The sequence below is a fragment of the Acinonyx jubatus genome, chromosome B3, assembly GCF_027475565.1.
Source record: "Acinonyx jubatus isolate Ajub_Pintada_27869175 chromosome B3, VMU_Ajub_asm_v1.0, whole genome shotgun sequence".
NCBI lineage: Eukaryota > Metazoa > Chordata > Mammalia > Carnivora > Felidae > Acinonyx > Acinonyx jubatus.
The window spans coordinates 19598087-19621922 of NC_069386.1; the positions used below are offsets into that span (position 1 = coordinate 19598087).

The 23836-nt window shown below is 41.3% G+C and overlaps 2 protein-coding genes across 3 annotated transcripts in view; both read right to left on the bottom strand.

Annotated features, from left to right (window-relative positions):
- Positions 1–1396: 1396 nt before the first annotated feature.
- Positions 1397–13872, bottom strand: TM2D3 (TM2 domain containing 3). Its single transcript, XM_027067922.2, has 5 exons — positions 13716–13872; positions 11449–11606; positions 5880–6054; positions 3870–3945; positions 1397–1721 (listed from the first exon to the last, which is right to left on the bottom strand). The coding sequence occupies exons 1-5, from the start codon at positions 13804–13806 to the stop codon at positions 1556–1558; spliced, it is 666 nt and encodes a 221-aa protein (XP_026923723.1). The 5' UTR covers positions 13807–13872; the 3' UTR covers positions 1397–1555.
- A 1899-nt stretch (positions 13873–15771) lies between these two features.
- The window catches only part of TARS3 (threonyl-tRNA synthetase 3), a 62938-nt gene continuing 54873 nt past the window's right edge, over positions 15772–23836 (bottom strand). For both annotated transcript variants that reach the window (XM_053223637.1, XM_027067918.2), the window contains 4 exons: positions 23190–23294; positions 19082–19154; positions 17989–18103; positions 15772–16722 (listed from right to left, as the gene is read on the bottom strand). In XM_053223637.1, the coding sequence (XP_053079612.1) occupies positions 16574–16722; positions 17989–18103; positions 19082–19154; positions 23190–23294 (442 nt within the window). In that variant the 3' untranslated portion in view covers positions 15772–16573. The remainder of the gene's footprint in view (positions 16723–17988; positions 18104–19081; positions 19155–23189; positions 23295–23836) is intronic.

A 23836-nucleotide genomic window follows, 5' to 3' on the forward strand; every position in this document is an offset into this window, starting at 1 on the left:
GAAGGGGCAGAGAGAGAGGGAGAGAGAGGATCCCAACTAGGCTTTGTAGTGTCAGCGCACAGCCCAACTTGGGGCTTGAACTCATGAACTGTGAGATCATAACTTGAGCCGAAATCAAGAGTCCACACTTAACTGGGCCACCCGGGTGCCCCAGGGGAAATTTTTAATAGTTAGCAAAGGGGCTGTTTCCTTATAGGGACAGAACCTCTACTAAAGAAATACTGGCTCAACCAAGAGTCTCATATATCCATGACAGATAAGAAAGTGGGTTTCCCCAGAAAAGAAAGGTCCATGCAAACTGCGCTAATTCCATCTGGAAGCACTGCACCAAGCTCTGTGGTCCTAGGAAAGAAGTTAACATCTGCTGTTTTTGGAAACATAATGGAAATGCGCCACCTAGTGACCACAGATGGAACCGCTACTTTTCAAAAAAAAAACCCCAAAACAAAAAACCCACCTTGGCTGAAGATTCTGAGCTTCCAAAGAAGCCCATTCTTAACTGGCAGGTTATTACACCAAAGTGATTCAATACCCCTGTATTTTATAGGTAAACTATAATTAATAATCTTGTGAAGAAAATGTTTTTTTTTTTCTCATGAGATTTATGGAGACATTCTGAAAAATATTTTATAGCTTCTAGATCAGATAGGCTGGTTATCTATCTTCTAGCTATTAACATAAATGTTTAAAAAGTAATAGATACTCAAGTTTGAAAGGAAAAAATGCTAAGAATTTTTTAATGTTTCAAAGGAAACCTTGAATAAACTGCATTTGCAATAACTTTTTCTTTCCATTAAAGGGTCTACAAACAGATTTATAAAGACTCAAAAACACTTTTTAACACTTCCACTGTGTCAATAAACCAGCCAATTATGAATATATCTGTTGAAATGGAGTAAGGCTCTGGAAAAGAAATATTTTACCTCAACAACAGTTGTTATGATTACTTAAGATCGTATCTTAATACAGAAAACAGTTCTACATGCTTCTTAAAGTAACTTGTAATTATTTTAATTTTTTTGGTGCTCTTGCAAATACGTGACTAACAAAATTCAAACCACAGCAACTACACGTAAGAGTTCTGTGGTTTACTTCAAGCATCTGTATATAAAGAACCAAACTGCATAGATAGACACTGCAAAACTTATAGGTGAAGTTTAGGTTAGACAACTTTATTAGCTAAAGAACAAAAACACATTCCACTTTCTGCAATCACAGCTGAAAACGCTTTTCAAGGAGATCCAAGGATGTATGGACTTAAACAATCTGAAATTAAAGTCATAGATATTCAGTAGATTCTCAATCACTGCATTTGTTCTAGTTTAAGTCAGTTTAAATTTTTTCATAGAAAAAAACAGATTTCAGGCAAGTAAAAACAAATTCCAGATAAACATGGTTCGGTGTTTTTTTTTTTTATTATTATTTTACCTTTATCAAGGCAGGCAAAGTACAGATGCTGTACATTAAAAACATACAAATACATTACTCACAGCACATCAACTCCTACAGGCAAAGAGACTGGGAAGCACTGCTCCTCTGAAGCTCGGAGCCGCAGCTAAATGTACAAGGAGCCATCTGCTGGTCCCACGTAGCCAACGCCAATCAGCAAGACGTCTATCAGCGTCCATATCCCCAGGCCGCCGAAGCTGAAGAGCTTGCCAAGGCCTTCCCGCCACTGACCCAGGTAGAAACGGTCAGCGCCAAACCCCCCGAGGGTGATGCTGCAACAGCAAACAGGAAGGAGGTCCATCAGCCATACCCCCCAGGGTAGCTCAAAAATGGCACAGAGTCGCACTTGTAAAAGGACCTCAAATGATCACAACCCCTGATGAGAACACAAACATACAACGTCAAATAATCATGGGCCAGAAGACGGTTTTAATGTCAAAAGGAGGGGCGCCTGGGTGGCTCAGTCGGTTAAACATCTGACAGCAGCTCACTAAGGTCATGATCTCGTGGTCCAGGAGTTCGAGCCCCACGTTGGGCTCTATGCTGACAGCTCAGGGCCTGAAACCTGCTTTGGATTCTGTATCTCCCTCTCTCTCTGCCCCTCCCTGCTCGCGGGTGCACGTGCACTCTCTCTCTCAAAATAATAAACATTAAAAGAATTTTTAAAAAAGCCAGAAAGTAAAAAAAATTTTAGCTATACTGAATCTGAAGTTCATCTTCTGAAGAAAAGTAATCCGTCTCATTGCTTTTTCATCTAGAAAATGGCATATCCAGAACAAAGCAGGGAGCCAGTCCAACAGGAAGTACACGGACAGAGTCAGGAGGTGGTGTCATCATGAAGCAGCCCAACACCTCCTGACTATCCCAGATCAAGTCGCCTGACCTCTGTCACTCATCTCCAAGCAATGAGTGTCGAGAATAAGTGACTTTAAGGTTCCTCCAAATTCTAAGATCTAATGCTATTCAGACAACTTCTCGTTGTGCTTCTTTTAAGTGTTTCATCATGGAAAATTTCAAGCCATGTAAGAGTAAGAAGAGAAGAGAGCAGTACCCATGACCCAGCTCCAACAATTCTCAGCATGTGGTCAACCCTGTTTCACCCGTACTCCCACCCCCCCAACCCCCGCATTGGAGTACTTTGAGGTAAACCCTGGACATTCTCCCATTCAGGGAATATTCTGAAAGAAATGATGCTGAGCTCTGAGCAGAAAACTATTCTTACATTTTAAAAGTCAAGCTGTTAAATGTACCATGGTAATTTCAGATGTTAACAATCTTGGGGCAATCAGTTGAGAGGGGGACAGGAACAATCACTGTAACTTTTCTGGAAGTCTGAAGTCATTCCAAAATAAAACATTTACTTAAACAAAAAGTCAGTTGTCAGTTTTCATTTGAACCACTGCTGACAAAGACCCTGGCCAGTTAACAAATCTCATTTTTGTTGTATCTAATTTTCTATTTTGGACGTTTACTTTCCAGCTGTGACTTCCTGCCAGGCAGGATCTGGTCTCTCCTCAGCCCAAACCCTAAAGCAGTGGTTCTCACAAAGCAAGGGGCTTTGCTAAGGGGCAACTTAGCAGTATCTAGAGACACAGGAGTGCTACTGGCATCTAGTAGGTGGAGTTCAGAGATGCTAACCACCCTACTGTGCACAGGACGGTGCCACAACAAAGAATTATGTGGCCCGAAAGTCAACAGTGATGAGGGTCAGAAACCTAGCCCACATCACACAGGCCACAGGGTCTCAAGCTTTAATGCTAAACCTTCAACTGTAGGTGCCCCGACTTTTAATTAGTGAATTGTTTAACCAGCATCCCACCTGCCTTCCCACTGAGGGAAAGAATTGGTACAATTTTTTCCCCCAAAGCTGTTGAAAAGTTTCACAAATTCAAGCACATTTTAATGTTAAAATTGTAAGTCCGTGCTTATCTCTGGATGGTGGAATTACAGGTGATTTTTAGTGTTTTATTTGGTCATTTTCAATTTTTCCAGTTTTACTAAAAACCGAGTACTGGGTAGGTATCAGTTTTTATAATAAAGGAGGAAATTACTAAAAATTAACGCTACGAATCATAAACCTATCCATCCAAAATAGCATATAGCATTTTTGCTGAATCACAATACATTCAGGATGGGGAAACCATGACTGGTTCTAATAATCTATAATAATGATTCGGTAAGTCATCTCAAAAAGTATGCAGGCATCCTGGGAGAAAGGCTAACATCCTGCCATTAAATTCCATAAAGGGACTGGTCTGATCATCTCACTAACCCCGTGCAGCTTCATCTCCTAGGCCTAGCCAACAAATGTGAAAGAATCTGAGTGAAGGAGGAACTCGGCTGAGTTCAATGTATGGAAGATTCCACTGATCCCAATGGAACCCAAATGGCACCCTCAACTTACCAGTAGCCACGCTTACCTCAGAGCCAGAGCAGTAGACCACTTATAACCTCCAGTCCAGTTGCAGTATAGCATTTTTGGAAAAGTACGGTTACCTTAAAAAAAGGGAAAATACTCTACATTAGAAACATGGATAAACAAATACTCTTACACAGAGACTAATGGCCTTGTAATGTGAAACCTAAAAATCAACTCTTTATGGTAATTAAAGTTTGCCACGGTCAATGGTAGAAAGAAAGTCCTTACCACCTCTAAGCATACATTTAATATTTAATCAGAGAAGGAAGGATTACAGTTTGAAGTATGTGAAACGCCCTACCAGCTATCAAGGCTTCAGCGAAGTTTAGGGTCAGACAGTGTGGTACTGAAACAGACAAATCAAGCAATGGGAAAAGGAGACAGCCCAGTGTCCCCGCCCCCTCCCCGACACACACACACACACACACACACACACACACACACTCTTCCTGTGGGAGACAGGGCACACGCAGACTGGCCTAGACACTCGGGAGACAACTGGCTATCCACGTGGGGAGAAAAGTAAACCTGCATCTACTTCATACCACATTCCCAACACCAATTCCAGGTGGATTACAGACCTATATGTGAAAGGCCAAACTTCCAACTTTCAAAAGAAAATATAGGAAAAAAAAGGGCTATGAAAGGCTAATAACTTCAACTAACTAAAATTTTCAAGTTCTACTAAAAAAAAAGTCAAGTCAAGTTCTATTCAAAAGACACACACACACACAAAGTGGAAAAACTAAAAATCTGGGAAAGGGTTTTAGGAACACCAAAAGGTTATTATCCAAAATATAAAAGAATTTCCAGAAATTTTTAAGAAAAAGACAAAACTTATGAACAGTAAGTACTGGAGAACATGTCGATTAAGAATAGTTATGTACCAGGGCATCTGGCTGGCTCAGTGGGTTAAGCATCTGAGTCTTGATTTCGGCTCAGGTCATGATCTCAAGGTTCATGGGTTCAAGCTGAGCCCCTGTCGGGCTCTGCGCTGACAGCACAGACTCTGCTTGGGATTCTCTCTCCCTCTCTCTCTGCCCCTCCTTTGCCCTCTCTCTCAAAATAAATACATAAACTTAAAAAAAAAAAAAAAAAAGGAACAGTTATGTACCAATAGTGGGAATGTAAATTGTTAAAACCATTTTGGAAAACAGTACATGCTAGAGAGTATATGCTACACAAACTTGTGCACACCTGCAACCAGGAGAGGATATGTACAAACACTTTAAAAGCACCACAATCTGTGAGAGCAAAAAACTGTAAATAATCCAAATACACAGGAGAATGGATAAACTATGATACAATTTCACAGTGGATATTATACAGAAGAAAATAAATAGATAAAACACATGGATGAATCTTAGAGACATGATGTTGAGAGGAAAAAAGAAAGTACAAGAAGATCATAAACAGACTATTATTTTATAAAAGTCTAAAACATGCATCATTGAATAATATACCACACTATATTTTGTTATATATAAGTGACAGAACTATACAAAATGTAAAGCAAAGGAAGTGGGATGATGATGAAAAGAAAATTCACCAGGGCAAGTCACCTCTTGAGAGAAGGTAGGGCACTGGGTGCAGGAAAAGCACTCAGGTAGTTTCAGTGGCATCAGACTGTTTTAGTCGTTAATTTGGGTGAAATGCTATTACTGTACATCAGGCTTTATACCTTACACATTTTTTTCTTGTTTGTTCAAATATTACATTTTAAAAGATAAGAGAATTACAAGTTTTCTAGGTTTTTTTTAGTTCATTGAGTTTATTTTTTTATTTTTCAGTTGACATATGATGCTGTATCAGTAATTCAACAACGATCTGTTAAGCTGTTCTCACCACAAGCATAGCTACCGTCTGTCGCCACTGAGTTTATTAGTGAGGCTTGGCATAACTAATAAATGTTTCTGATCAGACAACTGAATTCTCTAACTGCTAATTAAAGTTCCACATGCAAGCTTAAAGGAAAGTTTTCTGCTCACGAACTTCGCTGAACCCCACTTACCCAAGCAGTGAATGTGGTCCCGCACCGTGCAGTTGGCAGTGTAGCGTTGCCGAGGACAGGACACGGTCATGCAGCTGGTGGAGTTGGAACACTCATAATCAGTTTCTGGAAGCTGCCAGCAAAACCTGCAAGTCATGTTGATGACAAAGTTCTTTTGGGATTTGAAGTCTTGATCCTAGATGCCCAAGGACGTAGAATGAATCAATCATCATATAGCAGTTAATATGCCAATAAAAATACAAGGCACAAAGCTTCTAAAAGACTTCTCCTCCTGGTAGAAAGTGCAGAAAAACAGGTACAAACCAATATGTGTGCAAAACAAATGTATATGGTATGATCCTATAGTCATGAAAATATACACCCCAAAATATATACCTAAGGGAAAAAAATCTACATAAAGTTACATCAAAATAACAACAGTCATTCCAGGATGGTAAGATTATTTTACCACTTTCACTTGTATAATTTTTCATAATGAGCATGTGTACTTTTGTAATACAACAAAAAGGGGGGGTGTATTTTATCAAGCCAGAGTCACAGAGAGCTGGAAGGATGGATGAGTACATCTGTTCAAGGTCACTGAGCTGCAAGTGATGTGTAGAACCCATGTTCCCCAACTCCAGTCTGATGCTCCCAGGAGTACAACACAGATGGGCTACCGAGTCTCAAATCAAGTCTCAAATCTCCACTATGGCCCAGTACCACAGGGCTGTTACCACTGCTCACATCTCTACTGGGTAAGCACTCAACTCAGAACCACACTCAACAAAGGTTCACTGTTGGTGCTAAGCTTTTAAGACCAGAGGGTTTTTCACTTTGATTTTAAAAAAATCATTATTTTGTTTTCTGCTTGTAAGAGTAGGACATGCACTAGGTGTGTTGCACGTTTGGAACTTACAAGAAAAAACCTGTAACCTCCCCAGAGTGAACCACTTTTAATCTTTCCTTATTTCTTCTGGTAATATAGATTTATGTAAGTGCAGTTATACTGAAATCATTTTGTATCCTTTCCCCCCACTTGACATTACACTGCAATATATAATTTCCAAAATCATTTTTAAATGGTCAATCACCTCTGGAGGTATCAATTTATTAATTTTTTTCATAAACGCAAAACTGCTTTTGTGAATAGCATCCAAAACTGGGTAAGGCACCACTTGACTTAGGCAATACTGTTTTATGTATCTAGTGATACAGTGATAACACATGCTTATCAACTGTTATGTATATTTATTTATTTTTAATGTTATTTTTGACAGAGAGTGAGCAGGGGAGGGGCAGAGAGAGAGGGAGCCCACAGAATCCAAAGCAGGCTCTAGCCTCTGGACTGTCAGCACAGAGCCTGATGTGGGGCTCGAATTCTCGAACCCCGAGACCATGATCTGAACCAAAGTCAGACACCTAACTAACTGAGCCACCCAGGTGCCCCTTGTTATCAATTGTTTTTTAAAAACTAGACAATACATGGGGGTGCTTGGGTGGCTCAGTTGGTTAGGCGTCTGACTTCCGCTCAGGTCATGATCTCACAGTTCGTGAGTTTGAGCCCTGCGTTGGCCTCTGTGCTGATAGCTCAGAGCCTGGAGCCTGCTTCAGATTCTGTGTCTCCCTCTCTCTCTGTTCCTCCCCCACTCACGCTCTCTCTCTCTCAAAAATAAATAAAGATTAAAAAAAGAATTTAAAAAAATCCCAACAACTAGGCAATACATGTGGTACAAACTCCCAGACAGGACAGGAGCGAGGAGGAAGCTGGTCCAGCCCAGCCATCAGCAGCCACTGCCCTCTCCAGCAGCAAGTGCTGCTTAGCCTCTGGCCTTCCAAGGAATCTATTCTACGCATGAGCATGTTTATGTCACATATATTTCTTTATTTTTTAAATTTAAGTTTCCACTGATATTTACTTTTCATTTAATTCTGTAGCTATCAGTAAATAGCTCAAGATCTGCTTCATTCTTTTTAGCAGCTGCTATTTATTTCATTTCATAATGAGTCATAAACAGTTCTCTCTTGGACATTTAGCTTGTTTTAAATCTTCTGTCTAGGTGAACAATGCAGCTAAGAATATCCTCAGGCATATTTATTTGTAACCACGTACAGTATCTGTGAGATAAATTTCTAGATAGGGAACTGCGGTCACAAGTTCTATATATCTGTATGTTTCATACATATGACAAGTGCCTACATAAGAGGCTGGCCATCTGCCTACCCACTAACAAGATAGGAGTGTCCCTGGCATCCTCACGAACTCACACTGTTGCTAAGATTTATTACTTTCTTGCCAACCTGGTAAGTTTAAAAACACATGCATTTTTATTGCTTTAATTACAAGGAAAATTAAATAGTTTTTTTCGTGTGTTGAAAGCCCATTTACCTTTCCTTTCCTATGAACCATCTACTTATGTCCTAATACCATTTTTCTATAGGACTGTCATCTCTTTCTCATTTGCTTTTAGGAAATCTTTTTTTTTTCTTTTATGTTTATTTTGAGAGAGAGAGCATGTAGGGGAGGAGCAGAGAGAGAGAGAGAGAGAGAGAGAGAGAGAGAGAGAGAGGAGAGAGGATCCCAAGCAGGCTCCACACTGTCAGCACTGAGCCCTGATGCAGGGCTCGAACTCAAGAAACTGAGATCATGACCTAAACTGAAATCAAGAGTCAGAAGCTTAACCAACTTGAGCCATCCAGGCGTCCCTGGAAATGTTTAATGTGTTATTTGTCACCCATGTTAGAAATGTTTTTTTTACTTAGTTTGTCATTGATCTTTTGCCTTTATGCTTTTTTAGGTCATTTTTAGTAGTCAAATGTATCAATTTGTTCTTTTACGGCTTCTAAATTTTACTTCATACTTAGGAAACTATTCCTTTTGAGATGATAACAAAACAATCTCAAGCTTTCTCTGCTACCTCATGGTTTCCTTTCATCACCTTAAATCCCTGATCTTCTGAAGTTTATTTTTAACAAAATAGGGATTCCACTTTTTTCCACACAGTGACCCAGGCATCCCAGCACCGACTGCACCTGCCTGCTCCTCAGGAAAGAACGGACCCCTTCAAAAGCTGATCTACAGGAAAAGTTATCTGTTACCTTTCTCTCTGTGAAATAGCTGTCATTACTAAGAATCCAGAACCCATCAGAAGGAATTATACTGCTTCAGATACACTGGCAGACTGATCACTTCTCCAAGTGATACAAAACTGCATTTCTGACAAGCACATTTCCAGCTGACCTCAACTGGCTTGACGGTTGCCATTACAACTGGAACAGGAGGGGTTGGCAGGAGTTGCTGGATTTTTACATTCATTTCTATAAAAGAATCCAGATGAGATTCCCTTAGCCTGGGAGTCCCTAGTCAGTATGCATGGAGAAGGACTCGAAGAGTAAATTTTTTTTTTCCATTAAGTTCAAAATAAGAGGGGGCAGGAGGCACCTGAGTGCACGCACATGCCAGTGAGAGAAAACAAGGATTTGCAGGTGAAGGTCGTGGATTATTTCTTTCTGAAACAGTAACTCAGTTACCAAGAAGGGACCCTACAGATCTTCATTAACAAACAAGTTAAAAACACATGACTTGTCATGGACAGCCTGGCGACAGCAGTCCTAAGACTCATGTCTCCAGGTAGTCAATTCGTGTATTTTACCACTCTCTAGTTTTCAGAACAGAACAAAAAACTCCCTTGGCGGCAGACTTCAAATTCTACACCTGACAACCAGGCAGCTGCAATTTTATAGGACTCACTATTATTGGCTAATAGAGGAGGCAGGTGATGTGAATTCACCTGGAGAAGAAAAGAAAAAAAATCCCACCCAGCCCTGGTGAGGGCTGTACCAGGCACCATGACCAAGGAGTTGCAAAACTTCCCTAAGCTTTATAATTTCTCTACCTTTGTTATTTTTTGTTATCTGCTGCCATTTTCTACTAAATGAAACCGTTTGTTTTTGGAACATCTAAAGAAGAAAGAAATTGAGAAGTATGTCTTACTCTGTAACCAGTTTTCGGAGATGAAAGTCAAAGCAGCTGAGGCAAACAACAAAGGAGGCTAATTCTGGACAAGTTCCCCTTCTTCAGAGTCTTTCCATTTTTCAGTAAGTAGCTACTGTCTGTCAGACCCATGAGACATAAATTTTTTTGTACTTTTTATATTTGATTAGAGTTGTCACACAATGTTACATTAGTGTCCGGTGGAGATAAAAATCTTTAAAGCCTTCAAATAAAGAAGTTTAGCCAGACTGCATTTAAGACACAGTAACAAAGACTAATAATTCAAGGGCAGTCATCAAGACTATCTGACTCAATTTTCAAGTGTGCTGATACAGTATACAAAATGGTAACGTGTTTATAAAAAAACAAATTCAGACAACAACAGCGTAAAATCTCATTTCCCCTATGAAGTGAAGCCTTCCTCACTCCCTTTCTGATACTAGACTTCATCAGGAAAATTACAGAAAGGGTCTAGGGGTGGAAGGAACTTTCCAATCTAGCCTTCCACAGATTAAGTTCCAAACAATGGAGTGGGAAGGAACCCTGCTCAAGCGACAAAAATGCTAGAACTGCCAGGTCAAAAGAGATCTGCAAAGGAGGACATAGTATGGAATCCGTTCCTTCCTTCTCAACAAGTTCCCCAAAACAGGGTTCCATGGACACATGTTAGAAAAAGCTGTTCTGGGCCCATCCGCTCATTCATCTTATTTAACAAGAAACAGATTAATAAATACTGCAGCGAGTTACGGCAGGGTCAAGTGTAAAACACTACTTCATTATTCGTTTTTAGTCTTCATCTCACCCAGACACGAGGACTGTCGCCCCAAACAAGGGAGTGTGCAATAATTTACCTGGTCCAGTTGTTAAAACTGCAGACACCAGAGTCTCCCTAACCTACTCACATTCAGCGGGTCTGGGGCTGTCTCCAGGAATGATTGTAACGGCAGCCGAAGTCAGGTAGCTCAGAAGCAGGTACCCCTAGAGAACTCTATGGAACACCAACTAGGAGAGCCTTTCTAGGCTCCTACCTCTCTCTGTCAAAATGTCAGGAGACAGGATATAGGTGTGATGACTGTAACAGGGTCATTTCTAATAGGCCTTTTCTATTTCTGGCTTTCTCTAAGAAGTCTGATAACTGCTCCAATTTAATCTGTCAAAAAATTCCCATCTGGGGGCGCCTGGGTGGCTCAGTCGGTTAAGCATCCGACTTCAGCTCAGGTCATGATCTCGCGGTTCGTGAGTTTGAGCCCCACATCGGGCTCTGTGCTGACAGCTTGGAGCCTGTCGCCTGCTTCGGATTCTGTGTCTCCCTCTCTCTCTCTGCCCCTCCCCCACTCATGTTTGGTTTCTGTCAAAAATAAATAAATAAATATTAAAAAACATTTGTTTTTAATTGCCATCTGAACCCTGGCAACCAAACCTTCCGTGGCAATGAAAGATTCAGTCTTCTGATCAAGTTGTCTTTGTTCCTAAAATATTACTTGTAGAATGCAGAGCACCTTCTTTCAGGATTTCCCCTACAGTCACGTCTACACTATACTTATAACTTGAGGTTTACAATGAGTTCATTTAAAAGAATTAAGTTGCAGTACTTACAACACAGGTAACGGAAGGTTTGACTGTGCAGTCAAAAGTGACAGGCTTCCCATAGACACAGGAGTAATTTGTCCTGCATTCTACACAGTCTGCAGGAAGTCTGCTACACAAACCATTACTTGGACACTTCATCACATAAGGTGGGATATCAGTACTTTCTGTGAAAAGTAAGAGAGAAGCTCATTTTCATATAATATTGATCAGAATCCCAGGAGATTACAGTTTCCTAAGGTTAAGGGACACGGTTGCTAGCAATGAACTACTGGGCTGGAATGGAAAATGCACGGAGTTGGGAGTCGGAGACACCTGCAGTTCAAGCAAGGTTCTGCCAACCAAGCTGTGTGACCTGATGCAACAACAGTTCAACAGCTAAGTAAAAAGGATTTAATTACTGCCCCCGCAAATGGGCATGAAAAGCAAAGGTGCTTATGAACATATAATGTATACACAAAGCTAGGTGTAAGTTAGGGCCTCAGAAAAATCTACTCTAACAAGATGAACAATTAAAAGTTTAGCAATGGCAAAGTTTGTTCAAGATCACAGAGGGAGTGACAAAATTGGAACAACCCAAACCCGTTTCTAATCCAATATTCTTTTCACCTGAATTCACGAATTTGGCAATTACACCACTGACCCTTTAAGCGAATCAATCAGTACAATAACGGTACCAACTTTGGAAAATGTTCTCTGTCATTATTCCACATTGGTACTTCACTAAGCCATGATTTGCAGGTAATAAGGAAATTTAAGTTTCAGATTACAAAGCTGAACATAGCCCTCTATATTAGTAACTGGTTCACTGGGTTGCAATTTTTCCCCCAGCCAGCCTTGCTGGGAGTAAAATTATTTATCAATTAAGAGAGGATCAAATTGCAAGTATTCTTGGGGAGGAAGAGAGGCTTTCAAAAACATCCAAAAGAATAAAAAAAATTTTGTGCTCTATAATTTTAGATTCAAGAATGGTGCTGTCTTGTCGTGATCTTTACATCCATATAAGAATCAGTAAAACACCTCTGCCAGTTTCAATTCATTGAAATAATGGAACTGTAAAGGGATGACCTATAGAGACAAAGGTTCTGTTAAGCAAAACACACTAATACTCACTTAAAACTGGTCCCACTTAAAGTCACTGAATTATGTGGGCAATTCTACAAATATCATTTTTCTTTTCTTTTATTCGATTATTTTTGGGGCTGGGAATTGGAAACTTAGAAATCACAAAGCCAAAAAGACTTTAGAGGGCCAGGCTAACCTCACCACCCTAAAGACAAGGAAAGTGAATCCTGAAGGGTAAATAATTTGTCAAACTCCCAGTAGTTCAACCAAGCAGACTGAGACTCCAAGTCTTAGTCCCTCTGATCCTTCCATTTCACACAGCCTTGGGAGGAACCTTTAATATCCAACATCAGGAACGGGGTATAAGAAGAAAAAGAAATTTTCTGAAGGGAAAGAAGCATTGGTTGAAGGTGATCTTGATGAACGAGGTGGCAAAATAATAGAGAGATAGAAATGAGGAATGTGGAACTGGAAAAAGAGATGTGGCTGGAATGTCAAAAGGAATTGCAATATCAAGACAGTCAACAGAATACATCTGGGTAGCTGTCTTTAGTTCACATAACCTAAAATACAATAAAGAGTTCAAAAAAATGGAAAGTGATTTTTATCTTAAAAAGAGGAAGAAATAAACCACTAGATATAAATACACACATTTACTAGAATAGAAAATATCTAGTACCTGCTGCCCTGGGAACTACTGTGAAAGTACGTGTTGGGCCCGGATCCTTTATTGACTGAGCCAGCGGCTGCGACTGCTCTAAATTTAAGGATCCTACAATTAGAGAAACATGTTATCCTGGGATATGAAAACCTTGGTTTGTGTGCTTAAGACGCAAGGTCCGCACCAGGCCCGTAACTGCTCAGAAAAACTCACAGCTTGACGACCCAGAAAACTAAACAAAGAAACGCCAAATAGGGTCGACACCTATTTAGATCAATAGGCAACTAGGGAACAAAGCGTTGGTGTCGGGCTCCAGGTCCGCTTCCCCGGCCAACACCCGAGCCCTCGGTCTCCTGCTCGAGGGCTCCCTGGCCCAGCTCGGCGCCTCCGGGGTCCCGGGGCGGAGTGGGCGGCCAGGACCCGCCAGACGGAGCTACAGCGATCAGCCTCCGCCCTTCGCCCTCCGCCCACGGGCCTAGCGCGGACACCTCCCGCCGCTCCCGGGGTACCATTCAGCCGGACCCCGCGTGGACCCCGGCCTTTAACTCACCCCCGCCCGACAAGATGTAGAACTGGGAGAGGAACAACAGCACGCGGCAGAGGCGGAGCAGGACCCCCAGCAGGACGCCCGCCGCCACCATCTCGCCGGTGCGCGCGCACTTCCGGGCCGCGAGGCGGGACTGGGCAGAGGGGCGGGGCGCCGGCGCGCGCGCCGTAGGGGCGTGTGCGAGTGCGGCCTCGGAGAGCCCAAGGCGCAGGCGCGCGGCGGGCGTTGCGTGGGTTCGGCTGGGCCCGGCAGCTGGCGTCTGGCCGGTGCGCTCGGACTTCCGTGTCCCGAGGCGGACTGGGCAGAGGGTTCCCGGGGCTGGGGTGGAGGTGGGGTAAGGTCGCGACGCCTAGAGGTTGTTTGCTTCCCTAGTGTCCCCCATGCCCGCTGGACGAGGCGCTCGCTTCGCCTTCCTTGGCTAGCGACTGGCGAACGTCACCCGGGACCGAAATTCACACCTGAAGTGGCTGCAATCAGAGGCGGGCAAATTTGGGAAGTTGGCCACCATTTATATGGGCTGGCTGTGAGGTTGAAAACTGCTTTGTGCTCGGTACTCTGCGAAGGTTTGAATACTGAAAAGGTACTTATTGACAGATGAAGAAACTGTGGCACAAACCCAGTTGGGGAAGTGACCCCCAGGGTGTGGCAGGCAGCCCCAAAAGGACCCCCATTCCCTGTGTTGCCGACCTGATCAGTGCCCAGCTAGCATCTCTCTCTGGTCAGCTGTTGGTTTCATCACTAGCCAACTCCTTAAAGACATACATTACTTCCAGAAAGTTCCTCAGAGCCTGGGAGAGGACAGTAAGTATACCTGTCAAGTATTCAGGTCCAGAAGCACTGGGACAAGAACCCTGGGATGTGAAAGGAGGGTCCAAAGCATGAGCCCCTCCCTGGTGAAGGCCAGCCTTGGGGAGGGGAGCTGCACCCCAGGACTCTGGTTCCCTGCGTGCTCATAAGGCAGACTGTACCTATTTTTGTCACAGCATTCTTTGTCCTGTGTTGCTGACCTGCGTTCCCCTTTTCCACCCACCTGGCACGAGATTCTTTTGGGGGCCTTCTGACTCCCCATTCCCTCACTAGCCAGTTTGGATGAATGAAAAGAGTATATTGAATGGTGGCTGGCACACAATAAGACCTTAATAAATATTACCCTAAAAATTATATCACACAATATGCACACCTTTTAGCACTATACAGGTTTGATATAAAATGCAGTTTTGTTTATTAACTGTTCAGGATGCTAAATAATAAATGTGTTGAGAAGAGAGAGCATGTCTTCAATTTATTTTGAATTGCACAGCACCTAGCCAAATAAGCACCCAATAAATACTTCTTGATTGGTAGCTAAATTCTCTATTGGCATAAAGCTATTTCAATCCTGTTCTGAGCAGTAAGGTATTCCTCTCAGTTGAAAGCAAAACTCCATTTACATTGTGAAACTGACTAAAGGGAACTGTATTTAAGATGGAGTCAGAAGGCCAGAAGGGCCAGCTCTTATGCCCTACCACTCCTAATGGACTACACAGCCAACTGCAAGAGAGGCACCTTGCATTCCCAACAGGAAGAACCTATACTTTGCTACCCCAGCAAGAGGAAGATTTTCTCTTTGCTGCAACAGCCCCGCCAATGAGAAGCTGTCACAACTCACTAAAGAAAAGCTACTACAGTTGAAGCTCCCAGTTTACTCCAATGGACTTTTTGATTATAGCCGTCCTTCCCAATTCCGCCTCCCACCTTTGCTCTATAAAAAAACAGCCCTCTCTCCTGTGTATGGTTTTGCCATAGCTAACCTGTCCCAAATTATAATTATCTGGTATTCCCGAAAGAATCCATTTCTGCTGAAAAAATAGCTGACAGTTTTGGGGCACCTGGATGACTCAGTTAAGCGTCCAACTTGGGCTCAGGTCATGATCTCGCACTCTGTTGAGTTCGAGCCCCGCCTCAGGCTCTGTGCTGACAGCTCAGAGCCTGGAGCCCACTTCGGATTCTGTGTCCCTCCCCCCACTGCTTGCACTCTGTCTCTCTCTCTCTCAAAAATAAATAAACGTTAAAAAAAAACTTATAAAAAATAACCGACAGTTTTATTTTTAAGGTTAACCGAATGTGTTAATCAGTCATACGTCATCTCATCAAAAAAGCAATTTAACTCTAGGGGAGCTGCTTACTTATAAGCCAATGGCTGAAATACTGGAAACACTGTGTGCTGCATTTTATATATGAATTTATTTTTTCTACAGATGAATAAGGCTCGATTGTCAATTAGAAGCATTCAAACAGCAACTCTTAACCTATATTGCAAACAACAGTAGATTCCACAACACTGAATTTGAGGTTCAGAATCCTTGGTCAGTAATCCAGTATTTAGTACTAGCTTCTTGTTTTGAGGTTGTTGGTTAGTTAAGTGATGATTCCAATTTTGGAGATAAAGTTTCAGTGTGAACTTTAGTAAGACAACCATAAAAATACCTGAGGTGTAATGTTACTAGAAAATAAGATTTCCCCTTATATTTAAAAAAGCTTTGCAGATTTTTATTTGAAGCCTATTGTTTGAAAACCCAGTCTCAGCAATAATATCTCATAATCTTCATATCCCAGTATTTCCCCTCTTTCAATGAATAATATTTTCCCATTTAAGTCTTTCAAGGCATTTAGGAAATTAAGAATTTCCCAAGCTTGTCCTCTTACTAGCTTCAGAGACATTAAAGAATTAAACTTTTAATATCAGCTACTCATTCATTGTTTCCTTTCTCACTGAGCCAATCAGTGGGTCAAAAGTTCTCAGAAGTACTAAAGATAATTAAGAAAAATGCATTTTTAGGGTTCAAAACAAGGTTACATGGAAGCAAGAACAAGGAAGAATTTCAAAAGTTTTCCTCAGCATTTAGTGTACGTGATTTCTTGAGAGTCTTCAATTTATCAATGGCAGAAGTTACAGAAATCTCTCCATGAATTTTGTTGTCTCTTGTTCGAACATTTACAGCATTATTCGTCTTTTCCTTTTCTCCAACCACTGTGGAAAAGAAAGGGAAATAAACCTATTTTAAATAAATGATATAATAAATATTAAGTCAACAGTCACATGACACATCTTACTGAGTTCTTCAGTATTACTCACTAATTACCAGTGTAATGACCATGAGGTCATCGTCTGATAGTAAACCCTTCAAAGAGGAATGACTTCTAATCCCTTCTCCTTGTTGTCCACTTGCAAGAACATATATTGTGGTCTTAGGGTACAAATCAGAACAGGGAGATCTTACAGACCCCCTGACTCCATATGGCATCTGGGGAGGCACCAGACCCATGCCCAACCAGACAACCAGAATTTTCAGAAATGTAGGTAAAAAGAGTTTCTCTCTAGTGCCCCTTAGGGGGATGATGCCAGAATCTGCTGGCATGTTTCTTGTCATGTAGAAGGAAGAAATAGGTCACCAGTTAAGGGGAATAAAGTAGATATTCAAGAAAAACATAAAGAACCAGAGCAAAGTAGGGGCCAGAAATGAAGAGATTTAGTTGACCAGCTTGTTCCAATTACTCTTCTAATGGTTTGGCTATTTAATTCTACCTTCCATGTCATGAGATACTTCATTACACTTCCAAATAAATTCTGTCTTTGTCTAAGTCATTGTGAGAGTTCTGTCACCAGAAGGAGCCTGACTGAAACATCACAATACCTACTACACAAATACTTTCAATGACAAATGGCTGATAGGACAACACTATGTGTATTTACTTTACCTTCTACAGAATCTTTCAACTTAACTGGAGATAACAGTATCATGCCTGGAGGAATATGGTATCAGTTTCTCTTGATTTCCGACTCATTTTAAAGTCAAAATTTTAGATGCTCATCCAAGTACTCATATGCCTTCAGGACACTTTTTCACTTAAATTCTTTTCTTTTGATCATCTTAAATTTGGACTCTCTCCCACTCATTAGTTTAATCCCAAAGATTTGTAATAAATCAGAAAAGCAAAGGAGAATATTTGAGGCCTGTCACATGGCTGACACACAAAGAGCGTAATTTTACTGATGCAATCATTTTCACATTTTTTTTGTTGTTGTTGGTTTGCGATATTAACTACTGCTAGTAATACTAACAACTAACCAAGAACACCATGGACTGTTCTTGGTGCATATGTAACAATCAAATTGTCTTAATCACATAGTTATACCATACTCATGTAGTTATACTATATTCACATAGTTATACCATTTTGTTTTTTAGAATTAGAGTGAAAAAAAAGCATTTGATAAAATTTAAACTTAAGTTACCCAAAATGAAATTATACTGAGCCAGCTGCGCATTTCGTATTTTCTTATTTAGTGTACAACTATGATCTAAGTCAACGTCGGCCATGAATCCTTCTTCAAAAAATGCATTGGATACCTACAAGAAAATGAAACACTTTCATTATTACAATATTTGTGGTAGCCAGCCTCCGAGAGGACCCACGGGATCCTCGCCTATTGTATTCACACCTTGCGTCACCTCCTCCACCTTGTACCAGGTTGCTCGATGTGACCACAGAGAAGGGCAGAAGTGAGGGTGTGTCACTTTAGAGATTAAAAGACTTCATCTCCCACATCTTTAACATCACTCCCTCTGGGGAAACCAGCTGCCATGTTGGGAGGACATTCAGGAAACCTTTGGAAAAGCCCATGTGGTGAGGAACTGAAGCCTCCAACAATGATGTGATTGAGCCACAAGGCTGCAGCCCTGGCTGGCTGACAGCACCACTGACATCCTTGTGAGGGGCACTGAGCCAGAATCGCCCAGTGAAGCTGCTCCCAGGTTCTGACTCTCAGAAACTATGAGATAATAAATGTTGTCTCAGGCTGCTAAGGTTTGGAGTTAACTGTTATGTGGCAATAGATAACATAAGTATCTTCCTTAACAGAGCCATGTGGAAAAGAATAATTTAAGTATGAGAGATGTATTAAAATCCCAATTTCTTGGGGTGCCTGGGTGGCTTGGTTGAGCCTCTGACTCTTGATTTCAGCTCAGATCATGATCTCATGGTCATGAGATTGAGCCCCGAGTCAGGATCTGTGCTGGGCATGTAGCCCGTTTAAGATTCTCTCTTCCTCTGCCCCTCCCCCCACCCCACGTGCTCACCCTCTGTCTCTCTCAAAAACACAAAAATAAAAATAAAATCCCAATCTCAAAAACATTAAGAAATAAAATAGTTTTAATCCAGCTACACAGACATGATTCAGATGTTACTTTCAATTACTGAAAATGTGGGTGGTTAAAGTAATGTATTAGTTATGCAGTATTTTAAGGTATGAATAATATTCCAAGTCAATAACCTTCACAGACTACATGCCGAGATTATTATGTACTTTATATTGTCTCTGATTTTACCTGAAGTGCATAGTTTTCACAAGTTGGCCCCACAGGGATGACCATTACCTGACGAGGAGATAGCCAGAAAGGCCTGAAAAATATATAAAATATATATTTTCAAAATCTAATGATGATCATCTATTATGTGATTTAAAAAATAACCAAAGATTTTCTTTATAAGTAAGACTTCACGAGAGAGCAGATTCAGTAGAGTGGTATGGAAGTAAACTAAACCATACAGAGAGCTAAAAAGGAACAGCGTAGACAAGAGGAGAAGCTAGGGATTATGGTAGGACAGGGAGGGAAGAACAGGGCAGCAGCTGGGAGGAAGGACTAACCATCACTTATTGTACCACTGGACAACTGCACTCCCAGGCCCTCACCCAAGAGAAATGGAAACATGTTCACCCAGAAACCTTCCCACTAATGTTCATGGCAATTTTGCTTAGAATAGCCCCAAACTGGAAACACTCCAAATTTCTTTCAGTGGATGAATGGTCACATGGGTGCCTCCACACCATGGAACACTACCAGCAATAAAAGGGGACCAACCACTGATACTTGAAACAAGTTGGATGGATCTCAAGGGAACTCCAGTGCATGAATAAAGCCAACCCCACACGTTTGCACACTGTATGATTCCATTTATGTAACATTCTTGGAATGACAAAATCATGGAGATTTTGGAGAACAGATGAGTGGCTGTCACAGGATGATGAAGGGGGTGGGGGAGAAGGTATGGAACAATAAACTGGTAGCACAAGGAATCCTCATAAATAACAGAATTGTCTTATATCTTGACTGATGCTGGGTACCCTGATAAAATTTTATAGAACTAAACACACACATACACACAAATGCACATAAACTGGGAAGACCTAAATAACTAAATAAGGCTGGTAGACTGCATCAAAGTCAATTTCCTGGTCATGATACTGTACAGTTTTGTAAGATGTTACCATTGGGGAAACTGGGGAAAGGGTATGCTGGACCTTTCTTATTACTTCTTACCACTACCTATAAATCTATAATGATCTCAAAGTGAAATAAAAATATATATATTATACATATATGTGTATGTGTATGTGTACATATATATATATACACACACATATATATACATATATATACACACATATATGTGTGTGTGTATATATATGTATATAGGAAGTTGGGTGTAAGTATTGTTGGTTTTTTTTTTAACATGTATTTATTTTTGAGACAGGGAGAGACAGCATGAACGGGGGAGGGTCAGAAAGAGAGGGAGACACAGAATCTGAAACAGGCTCCAGGCTCTGAGCTGTCAGCACAGAGCCTGACGCGGGGCTCGAACTCGCGGACCGCGAGATCATGACCTGAGCCAAAGTCGGATGCTTAACCGACTGAGCCACCCAGGAGCCCCTAAGTATTGTTTATTGTGGGAAATATTTCTTCATCAGTATTTTGTTTGAAGGTGAAAGTAAATGCAGTGGGGACTATTAGCTGGTGGTACTTTATGAACATATACATTTATATATTTATTCTTAAATTACAAAAGCAAAGTAACATGTATGATAAAGCAATAATACATATGATAAAACACAGAAAGACAGCTCTGTCCCCACCCCGTCCCCAGGGGAGCCACATTTTAACCATTGCTATTGTGAGATCTTGGGGAGGTTTTCACCGCAACTCTGGCACGTGTCTTGAACTCTTGACTGATGAGCTGAAGAGCCTGTGCCCTGAGTCTGGGCAATGCAGGACAGCACACTGAGTGCATGGCACCATCTCCTGATTCCACTAGTTCTTTTCACCACCACTACTTGAGAGCAAGACACCACCATCTCCCACCTACATTAAAACTATTTAAAACAATCAACTGGAAAGAAATATCGACATGTTAACTCATACTTAGGTAGCGTGCATACTCATATCTATGTTTTTGGCTTATCTGTAACTTCAACAGCTTGGACACCCCATGATACCTAAGTACATTTCTCTAAGGTCACAAATAAAACCTCAGGGATATACACAGACTCTGGCTTCCCAGGACCTTTGGATGAGCTCTCTGCTTGGAGAATTTCCCACCTTGTACTGCCTGCTCAGAAATTTGCTTTCCCAGCTTCCCTAGACATGTTAGAGTCCAGGCCTATGACCTGGCATGTGCAGGCATGGCATGTTGATTTGGGACAGAGTGGCACATGGAGGGAGGTACTATAGGGAATCAGTTCTGGCAAGGGTGATGCAGAGACATGGAGCTTTGGGAGGGACCTGAGGCAGTGACGCCAGCAGTAGCATCCAGGGCCCAGTGTCAATGGTGGGAGCTGCAGGGACTGTGCCCAGTGACAGCAGAACAGGACTAAAATAGAACTAAGCTCTAAGAGCAGATCTCAATTTCTTTTTTTTTTTAAGTTTATTTATTTTTGAGAGAGAGAGAGAGAGAGAGAGAGAGAGGAGGTGCAGATAGAAGGGGACCGAGGATCCGAAGTGGGCTCTGCACTGAGAGTAGAGAGCTGGATGTGGGGCTTGAACTCATGAATTGTGAGACCATGACCTGAGCTGAAGTCAGATGCTTAACTGACTGATCCACACAGGTGCCCCTAATTTCTTAAACATAAGATGGGAGGCAAAGATGTCCCATGTGGTTGCTGGGCTGTAGCATTTCCACATGCCATAGGACATGCCATCACAAGACATGTCGTCTGCCAGCTGGTGCCTTGACTGCTGATATGGCAATTCCCTAGTAGCAAACCCCACAATTCAGCTCAGTGACTTACTTCTTTTGCTAAAAAATTACTTCCATGGTCAGAAGGATTATTGTGTTTCTGATAGTCAAGGCTCAGTAAGTATTTATATGGTGCTGTTGTCAGAGGTATGGCAGGAAAGAAGAGCTAAGCAAAATCCAGAGTTGGTATTTTTGCCAGCAAGGAGAAGTCACTGGTCCTTGTATGATGAAAAGGATCCAGAAAGCTGACTTTTCCCCTGGGTTATGGTTCCATACCAGCGATCAGGATTGATCACTACTGATGGCAGATTGAGTCCTCGGAAGAGGCATAGCCAGACGGAACTTGGTGAGGCTCGTGTTGTTGAACCCATATCCCCTAGTGGCCGCTTCATTCATGAACCACTGAGTGGTCACTAGGGGAAGATGGAAGCTGATGGTAACCATAGAATGGGTCCTCCTATATTTGAATATTAAACTCCTCAGGTTTGGACTGGGCACCACCAACTTCATGGCCTATTCTGAGCAAATATCCACATTCCTCTCCCCTAAATCTACTTGTCATCTATTTTCCAATCCAATTACTTCTAAGTCTCTGACCTTGTGGCCAGAGCAGTAACCAGAGCCTATGCATCAGTGGAAACCCATACCTCTGGCCATTTTTCCTTCCAGAGGAAGAGGACTAAGAGATGTACCACTCAAATTCCTGCACTTGAGGGCATTTCTCTTCCACATGTCATCCCTAAGTGGCACCGTGCTACAGTAGCTGTCTGGCCTCATCAGGTTTGTGCCAAAGTATTGTTCAGAGCCATTTGTGAACCAGGTTTAAATGTTTTTCTTCTAATGTTGACTGGGCGCCCCCATTAGGTAAACAACATGGACTGAAGGAGGGATGGTCATACAGCAAGAGGTGGTACTCTCAGTGTCCAGATGCAACTAGATCTTTGAAGGGCTTGGAACTGATAAAGATAACTCTTTAATTCTACCGAGTTCCAAAAAAGGCAAATGATGCAGTTTTAAGTCATTGTGCCTTTGTTTTCTTTGTTTTGGTTTCCTGATCTGGAAGATTCAGTAAGAATTGATTACTTGCTGTTTGGATACTTGCTAATTATAAGGCAGGAGCCACCATTTTTTTCATAGTAATCTTATCTTGTTAGACATGATATTTAAGAATAAAAGGCGCCTGAGTAGCTCAGTCGGTTAAGTGTCTGACTCTTGGTTTCAGTTCAGGTCATGATCTCATGGTTTTGTGACTTCGAGCCCTGTGTCAGGCTCTGTGCTGGCAGTGCGGAGCCTGCTTGGGATTCTCTCTTCCTCTCTCTCTGCTCCTACCCCCTCACAATCTCTGCCTCTTGCAAAATAAATAAATAAACTTTTAAAAAAAAGAATAATAGACATATAGCTTTTTTTTCCCATATCACTTACCATTTCCCCCCATAGTTTTCTGAGAGAATGGCTATCATTCTTTCCACTGATCCCAAAATGGCTCGATGAATGATCACAGGGTTCTTCTTATCATCTCCATCCTTACTAAAAATGAAAATTATACATTTATGTATTTTCTTAAGATTCAGTAATAACTTTATCTTCTTATATTTAAAAGTTATTTTCCTGAACTAGGTAAAACAACGATTTCCTCATAAATCATCTTTAAGCCTATAATGTGCCACTTATTAGAAATAATAATACAAACCAAAGGGAAATGAAGTACATTATGTAGGAAAAAGCAAAATTATAATAGATCACTATTTCCATTATAAGTCAACTTATTATTTTTATTCTAAACTACTGGCTGATATCAGTTTACAAGCAATCTTACAAATCATAATTTTTAAAAATTAACTTGATTTTGAACCATGGCTTACTCCACCAGTACTATATTGAACAGTTGTCAAAGACAATGAAGAAATAAGGAAAATGGATTTCTACAGTTGACATGATATTATATATAGACCTGAAAGGCACCATGAAAAACCTGCTAGAACTGATAATATAATAGTAAAAATTGATAATATATTTAGTAAAGTCACAGGATACAAAATCAATGTACAGATATCTGTTGCATTTCTATA

Coding starts and splice junctions, on each gene's coding strand:
- TM2D3 (XM_027067922.2), bottom strand. CDS start 13,806: ATGGTGGCGGCGGGCGTCCTGCTGGGGGTCCTGCTCCGCCTCTGCCGC. Junction 6,055..11,448: donor AACCTTCCGTTACCTGTGTT/GTAAGTACTGCA, acceptor TTGGGCATCTAG/GATCAAGACTTCAAATCCCA. Junction 1,722..3,869: donor TCTACTGCTCTGGCTCTGAG/GTAAGCGTGGCT, acceptor TTGCTGTTGCAG/CATCACCCTCGGGGGGTTTG.